The 8,374-nt window shown below is 48.2% G+C and overlaps 1 protein-coding gene across 2 annotated transcripts in view; it reads right to left on the bottom strand.

Annotated features, from left to right (window-relative positions):
* Positions 1-270: 270 nt before the first annotated feature.
* The window catches only part of ARID1A (AT-rich interaction domain 1A), an 86,702-nt gene continuing 78,598 nt past the window's right edge, over positions 271-8,374 (bottom strand). The window contains exons 18-20 of one of the 2 annotated variants that reach the window (XM_030805666.1): positions 7,178-8,069; positions 6,686-6,816; positions 271-3,362 (exon numbers count right to left, since the gene is read on the bottom strand). In XM_030805666.1, the coding sequence (XP_030661526.1) occupies positions 1,629-3,362; positions 6,686-6,816; positions 7,178-8,069 (2,757 nt within the window). In that variant the 3' untranslated portion in view covers positions 271-1,628. The remainder of the gene's footprint in view (positions 3,363-6,685; positions 6,817-7,177; positions 8,070-8,374) is intronic. The other variant, XM_030805667.1, reaches the window with a different exon arrangement.

The following is an 8,374-nucleotide window of genomic DNA, read 5'->3' as shown; positions in this document are numbered from 1 at the left end:
CAGGGATGACAAGAAGGTGGCTGAATGCTCTAGTCTGGAGTCAGGGAAAAGAGCCAGTCCAGAGATATTATAAGTGATTAAGTTGGAGGTTGCCTCCAGATAAATGGTTGTCTTATTTCGGAATATAGTAAATAAATGACAGGGTCCAGGATGCCACTATTTAGGGGAGATCTCACACTAAGGGAGCTTTGCAAAAACAGGACTATCCCCTTGCCCCCCCACAAAAGGTCAAGTTTTAATTTGAAAACAATAAAAAGCTTCACAAAAGTCTTACCAAGATTTAATGTACATTTATTCTTAACACGTGGAACATATAGTATAAAGATTTCATACTGAATAAATGATATTCATTAAGCCAAAAAAGGAAAAAAAGGAGGAATTTACATCAAGTTTTAGCTACATTGTTGAAATACAAATATGCAGATTTTATCACTGAAAAAATCTCAATTGTGTTTCTTCATCAGAACTTCAACTGAACCTAGAACTTTTTCACACCTCGATTAGAAAGAAAACAAAACAAAACAAAAACCCAGAAAAAAATAAACTATAAGTTGATTGGCTGCTGAGACAGCAAGGACTTTTTACAGAGACCTGTACAGCATCGCACCAAGAGGGGCGATGTCTGGCAAGAGATTAAATAGCTGTGTCTCGCTTTGTGCAGGTCACCAACTTGTTAACTCGTCATACTATAAAGGGGTAGCTGGGAGGAGGACCAAACTGTGGGGATCCAAGGGTATGTGCAATGTACAACGTCATATATATACACACGTGGCAGCGCAGCCGCTGCAGCTAAAGGTTAAAACCAGTTCTAAGAGGTGATCTCAGGGTTATTCATACAATCAAGGAGGAGAGAAAGAGGTCAGGGTGTTGTAGGTTCACACATGATACTTTGGGGGAAAAGCCTTTTTTTTTTTTTTTCTCCTCAACGTTTAACTAAAAACATTTTTAAAAACTACAGCTTGCTGCTGACCCAGCGTTTTCTCGTTTCCATGTGAGACATTATTATTACAGTATGTTTACAGTATCAGGTGTACAGTACAGTACATGAAAGGGTCTACACTCTACTGCACAGGCCTCTCCAGTGAACAGGGTCTGTTCACAACTGCGAACTTCTTGGCTCCTGCAAGATTGTGAATGTACAACAATAAACCACACACAGTTCAGCAGTCACCTTTTTTGTCCTTCAGAATTTTTTTTTGTATTTTTTTTCTTTTTTTTTTTTTTACCATTAAAAACAGTTATGAAATGTGGCGTCCCGTTGATGCAAGGACTGGGAAAGCCATTTTTATTTTATTTTTTTTTCCCCAAACTCACTGTAAACAACAGTAACTTTGGTTAAAATAAAAAAAGTCTTCTATGTAGGCAGAGCTTTGTCTTTTCAAAGAGGGTGGGGTGGGGTCCTGAGGGGAGTAAGGTGAGGACAAGGAACAGAAAGGTGTGAGGTGATAGAGGGAGGGGAGGTGGAAGGAGGAAAGAGAAACAGGAGAGATTTTTTCCCAAGGGAGAAGCTGGACAGCACAGGGTAAACTGGATTCTGAGGTGGTTTTGCATAAATAAAGGGCAACAGTCAGTTTCTAAGTTCTCCACACACGCACACACACACGGGGGGGGGAGGTGTCCCACGGCTGTCATGACTGGCCAATCAAAAACAGTACATCACAAATGACTTGTGAAACCAATGAGTTCATCAACGGTGATACCGAGATGTCCAACAGCCGTGATTCGTACAGAGTAAACTCTGAGTGGTTCTCGTCCACCTTGGCCAGGGCAAGCAGCGCGCGGGCAGCCCGCCGCATCATGTCCACACTAGTTGGCTCAAAGGGTGGGTTCTGCATGTGGAGGAGGCTCGCCTGGCTCTGCTGGAACTGCGTGGCGGCAAGGCTGTCCTCTAGGAAGCCCAGGAGGTTGCCGATACTGCCCTTCTGCACTGCAATGGCACGAGCTGCCAGGCTGTCCCCCTGAGCCAGGTTGGCCAGCAGTACCACAGCCATCTCCCGGCACACCGGGTTCTTTCGGTCACTGAGGAAGCGCACCATAGTGCTATACAACTTCTCCAGGCGGCTGAAGGGGGGTGTGGCCAGAATCAGGTCCACATTGTTGTCCTGGATGCTGAGTTTGCTGAGGGTTTCCAAGACCAGTCTCTGCGGGGAAAGGACGGCATTGGGGCCCAGGGTGGAAAAGGGGTCCTGGGCTTCAGCTGAAGGGCAAACTGCCCAGTGTAGGAGTCCGTCCAGGACAGGCAGGCAAATGCTCTCGGGGTATGGGGATAGGTCCAACTGCCCCGAGATGTTGGCGAGTGTAACCAAGGTATTTTCCCGGAGCATCTCCAAGCAGTCCCACCACCACTCCACTTTGTTGCAGCTCACCCCTTGGTCCTGTTCCTCCTCCTTTTCATAAGTTAGTGGTGCCTGCTTCCGTTCTGGGTGCTTGTGGTGCAGCAGGATCAGCTTGCCCAGGATGAGCAGCAGCCCTGGGTGTTTGGACATCTCAAAGTCATTGCCTGGCACAAATGACAGGCTTCGAATGGTATTGGAGACACAGACGCAGCGCTTGGCAAGAGAATCCTGCCAGTCCAGAAGGGTACACAGTGGGGTCTCATCCTTACTGTGGGGTTCGTCCTCTAGGATCTTGATGTTCCGGTGGCTCTGTGCTGGGCTAATGCCAAATGGAAACTTGCTGCTCTCCTTGATGGCCTCTGAACTCTTAGCTCCATCCTCGGTCAAGGTGCTAGACCGAGTAGACAACATGTCATCCATAGTGGCTGTGATCCGTTTTTCTGGAGGTCCATCAGGCGGGGGCCCCTCCTGGTCTGTTGTCCCTGGCGTACCCTCTGCCGTTGTCACATGCTTCCGAGGGGCTGGTGGGCAGGGTGCATGAGGCCGGGAAGGCAGCAGCTCTGTCTTGCTCTCGAAGTGGGTCTGGATATGCTCAGTGGTGTCCCCCCCACCAATCCGCCAGTGCAGCAGGCCACTGTCAAACTCCTGCACACGCCCAAGCTTATCTGAGCAGTCCACCACAAATGGGTCATTCTTCTGTACGATCTTTACTGGAAGCTTGTCAAACTTACTGATCAGCTTCTCCTCACTATTCTCTGAAGCTGGCTTGTCCTTGCCTGAAAAGGCTATCTCCTCATCATTTTCAACTACTTCCTCTTCTTCTTCCTCTTCTAGTTTAGGACCTAGAAGTTCTTCTTCTTCTTCCCCACCCTCCATGGGAGCTGGACTAGACACCTTGCTGAACCTCCCAGGATCCAGTAGCGTTCTCTGTCCTGGGTCACCCACCTCATACTCCTTTAAAATGCCAAAGATCTCAATCAGGCATCGTCGGAAATATTCTACAAGGAGCTCTAGCAACCCTGGGAGCTAAAAAGAGAAAGAACAGGAAATTAATTAAGGGAGAAAAGTGGCCTAAGAACAGAATTCTTGACTTGAGAGACCTCCCCAAGTCTTCTCTATCAGTTGGGAGAGGCAGAGTTGTTCCTTTCCCAAAGGTTCTCCACAGAGCAAATTGTTCATCTTAATCTCTTCTACGCCCAACACAAAGTTCTTTCTTCTGCCCAACCTACCTTCATGTAAGCCTATCTCCAGGAACACTAGCCAACAGCTTTGCACCTCACCCACCAGGGCCAATCATCCCTTAGCCTTCTCTTTTCCCAATCAATCTTCTGCTTTTCTTCACCAGGCCAGTTTTCAACCTGGTGGTCATTGCCATTATCTCTTTTAGGACACTCTCTCCATCTCACTGCCAAGTGGAACCCAAGCTTAGGCATGGTGACTCAAGCTAAGAGAAGAGAATGCAATGTGGGCAGACGTTCATGGCTCTCTTCTCCAAGCTCCCCACTAGTCCGGGGGCTGGAACTCCATGGATCTTGCAGCATAAAGAGTGGGATGAGGCTTCAGCTCTCCAAATACTGGTCCAAGCTGGTGCTACAGAGACCCAAATTCCACCTTGGATAATATATAGGCCATTTATTTACCTCTAGAAGAAAACACTCCTCTCCAGTCACAATCTTTGGCTGAACAGTAGAGCAGATGGAAAAAAAATAAGGACTTTCGAATTAGATCTAGGGGCTGGAAGCAGTGGCTCACACCTGTAATCCCAATACTTTTTTTTTGAGACGAAGTCTCACTCTGTCATCCAGGCTGGAGTACAGTGGTGTGGTCTCGGTTGGCTGTAGCCTCCGCCTCCTGGGTTCAAGCGATTTTTCTCCTGCATTAGCCTCCCAAATAGCTGGGATTACAGGTGCCTGCCACCACGTTGGGCTAGTGTGTGAGAGAGAGTGTGTGTATTTTTTTTTTTTTTTTTTTGAGACAGAGTCCTGCTCTGTTGCCCAGGCTGGAGTGCAGTGGCGCGATCTCAGCTCACTGCAACGTCTGCCTCCTGGGTTCAAAGTGATTCTCCTGCCTCTGCCTCCCAAGTAGCTGGGATTAGAGGTGTGTGCCACCAGGCCCGGCTAAATTTTATATTTTTGGTAAAGACGGAGTTTCACCATATTGGCCAGGATGGTCTTGAACTCCTAACCTCAAGTGATCCACCCACCTTGGCCTCTCAAAGTGCTAGGATTACTGGCATGAGCCACTGTGCCCAGCCTAATTTGTGTAGTTTTAGTAGAGATGGAGTTTCACTATGTTGACCAGCTGGTCTCAAACTCCTGACCTCAAATGATCCTCCTGCCTCGGCCTCCTGAAGTGCTGGGATTACAGGCATGAGCCACTGCGCCCAGCCAGTAATCCCAACACTTTGGAAGGTTGAAGTGGGAGAATCACTTGAGCCTAGGAGTTTGAGACCAGCCTGGGCAACATAGTGAGACCCTGCCTCTACAAAAAATAAAGAAGTTAGCCGGGGCCTGGAATGGTGGCTCACACCTGTAATCCTAGTACTTTGAGAGGCTGAGGCAGGTGAATCACTTGAGCGCAGGAGTTTGAGATCAGCCTGGGCAACATGGTGAAGCCCCATCTCTCAAAAAAAAAAAAAAAAAATTCGCTGAGCATGAGCATGTTGGCACGCATCTGTAGTCCCAGCCACTTGGGAAGCTGAGGTGGGAGGATCACCTGAGTCTCGGAAGTCGAGACTGCAGTGAGCTGTGATTGCACCACTGCACTCTAGCTTGAGTAATGGAGACCCTGTCTCAAAATAAAAATAAATAAATAGCTGGACATGGTGGCATTTGCCTGTAGTACCAGCTACTCAGGAGACTGAGGCAAGAGGATCGCTTGAGCCCAGGAGTTTGAGGCTGCAGTGAGCCATGAGGGCACTACTACACTCCAGCCTAAGTGCCAGAGCCTCTTAAAAAAAAAATTCTGGCTTTTCCAGGAAGTAGCTGTATAAAATGATAAAAATTCCTAAACTTTACAGGGTTGTTCTGAGGTGTAAATGGGAGATGTAAAATACCTGGCATACGAAAATTGCTCTATCAAAATTTTTCCTTTCTCATGGTAGGCAATATTATGCAATGGAAATAAAATCAGGTTTAGGAATCAGATAGATTCTATTGACAGCTATGTGAACCTCAACAAGGATAAGACTGTGAGCCTATTTACTCATCCCTAAATGGCCATATCTCCTGTCCCTGAGGGCTGTTGCTAGGATGACATGAAACAAAATATTAAGGACCTGGCACAAAATAAGAGCACGATAAATGGTAACTATTAATAAGTCAGTTCCTTGATATACAGGTTGGTAGGTACTAAAGATGATCAAAAGAAAAAGAGTTGGATGATGCAGCACAAACTCTTTCCAGCACCTCCACTAGTGTGCACATCCTATGGAGAGTGGGTCTGAAGGATCAGCTTTGTAAGAATATTGTAGGGCCGGGAGCAGTGGCTCACGCCTGTAATCCCAGCACTTTGGGAGGCCGAGGTGGGTGGATCACGAGGTCAGGAGATCGAGACCATCCTGGCTAACACGGTGAAACCCCGTCTCTACTAAAAATACAAAAAATTAGCCGAGTGTAGTGGCGGGCGCCTGTAGTCCCAGCTACTTGGGAGGCTGAGGCAGGAGAATGGTGTGAACCTGGGAGGTGGAGCTTGTAGTGAGCCGAGATTGCACCACTGCACTCCAGCCTGGGTGACAGAGTGAGACTCTGTCTCAAAAAAAAAAAAAAAAAAAAAAAGAATATTGTTAAACAACCAAATCCCCCATCCACTCTCTATCTAAGGAAACTGGGATCAACAAAGGCCCCTACTGTTCAGAGAAGAAAGGGAGAAATGGAAAAAACATACTCTGCTCACTGAAAAAAATTTGACCACAGATTCAGGCTGGGCCTGGGTGGCTCATGCCTGTAATCCTAGCACCTTGGGAGGATCACTTGAACTCAGGAGTTCATGAACCTAGGCAACATAGTGAGACCTTGTCTCTATCAAAAAAAACAAAAAAACACAGATTCTTCTAGAAAATGTGGTGTCCCCACTGGCATCAATAGAATCTGCATTCTTACTAATACCACAAAGTGTCTCCCAAATTCCTTTTGAAGTCAATCCTGTGTTAAGGTTATCATGTAAACAAATCATTATTGCTCTAAAAATCCTGGGCCCGTGCCCAGAGGCAAAGGAAGCAAAGTACTGGCATGGAAGATATCTACAAGAGAGAAAGAGAAAGACCACGGTGGCTAAAGATGAGACATTCCCATTGTCTACACTAAGAAGATCCCAAACCCTCTCAATCTTCCCCAGGCACTGATACTCACCTGACTGAGGTTGAAGGTCATGATGCTGTTGTCATCATATAGCAGGATGTTGATGGTATCTAATGCCCATGTGCTCTCTGCCAGGAGACCAGACTTGAGGGACATCATTACCCGCCATGCCTCCGGGGTTCCTGAAATAAACCTCCATGTCATCCATCCACCAAGCCCAGGTTGGCTAGAGACACTCCCAGGGCTGCCCCATCAGTGAAGCTACTCTGAAGGTAACACAAGGTGGAAGGTTGTTTCTGTCTGGGAGATGACACACACCAGCCCCTCATGGGTTCTAAGCTGTCTGTCTAGGACTTCATTGCATGGCAATGTTTTGAAGGAAAACCTTTAGTTAGCTTATTTCTTCCTTTTCCAAAGTTCTTTGGTTCTATTTTAGTCAACACTGGACCAGATTCAACCTCATCCAGAATAGTAAGGTGGAGGGAACAATGGACAAGATGGAAAGGGGCAGATTAGGCAACCGAATGAGGAAAATCTCCTTACCAATGTCTTTCATTGTGAGCCGCCTCCTCTGCTTCAACACAGGCTGTGTGGCTTCAACAGAGCCAGGTGGGAAGGTGATATCCCGCCGAATCATGGGGGGCTGCACAGGGGCAGGTGCTATGTGCGAGGCAGGTACTGGGGGACCTGCCTTCTGCATTTTCATCCCAGAGTGCAGGAATGGAGACTTGCTAGGAGAGGTGCGGTTCTCCATTGGCCGGGGCAGGGGAGCAGGGCTGGATACCTGAGGAATGTGATTCTGCATGCTTGGCGGGGGCTGGTAGTTAGACGGAGGGGGCCTTGTCATGGGGGGCACAGGGGCAGAGGGACCATATGGGGGCTGGCGTGTGCCATGGGAAGGCCACGGGCCTTCGTGGTTGGCCCTCTGATCTGTGTGCAGCATTTCATCTGTTCGGTTCACGCCATGATAGGCGGGGCCCTGGGGGGCAGAGCCTGTGCTCTGCCTGTTGGCATAATTATAGGTCATGTCATTACGCCCCTGCCACATGGTGCCTTGCTGAGCAACCTCAGCTGATGCCTGTATGGGGCCGCCCATCATTTGCGGTGGCATGTTTTGCTGGGCATTGGTGCCAGGGGGTGCAGAGACACGGTCTCGGCCAAACTGGAATGGAAATTGGTTCTGGGGGCCGCCTGCTGGTCGGCGCTCAGTAGCAGCGGTGGCAGTGGCAGGATAGGCATTGCCATACTGGTTGTATACATCTTGCTGAGGGGAAGGCTGGGCAGCTTGTTGCTGGCTGGCAGGCTGGGGCTGGGCTGGGGGCAACTGCTGCTGCTGAGGCTGCCCCTGCCCAGTGCTGTATGGCACGCTGTACATCTCCCCTTCGTGCCGCTTGGCAGGAGGGCCATATGTGCCATCCATTGGCCGCTTGTAATTCTAAGGCAGAGACAAGCAGAGGGGAAGTTAATATTCTGCACTCAGGGACATAAAGCCCACAGATGCCAAGACGGCTACAACCAGATGCTTGGTGGACACAGACTCCAAGAAAACATGGGAATCACATTAACAAATTGTCTTTTGAAGTTGCTTCCAAAAGCAACCACCACTCTTTCTTCCCTTCCCTTGCTTAAGTAGAAAAATATACAAAACCTAAAAATCAAAATAAGGTCTATTTCTAGCCCTTTCCAACTCCAAATGGAGAAGAGACTGATGACTTGGCTTTTCAGGCAGGACTGGCCAGT

This window comes from Nomascus leucogenys, chromosome 24 (genome assembly GCF_006542625.1).
Source record: "Nomascus leucogenys isolate Asia chromosome 24, Asia_NLE_v1, whole genome shotgun sequence".
In the NCBI taxonomy this organism is placed as follows: domain Eukaryota; kingdom Metazoa; phylum Chordata; class Mammalia; order Primates; family Hylobatidae; genus Nomascus; species Nomascus leucogenys.
Note: the sequence above shows the minus strand (reverse complement) of the source record. Positions and strands in the feature narration are given on the sequence as shown.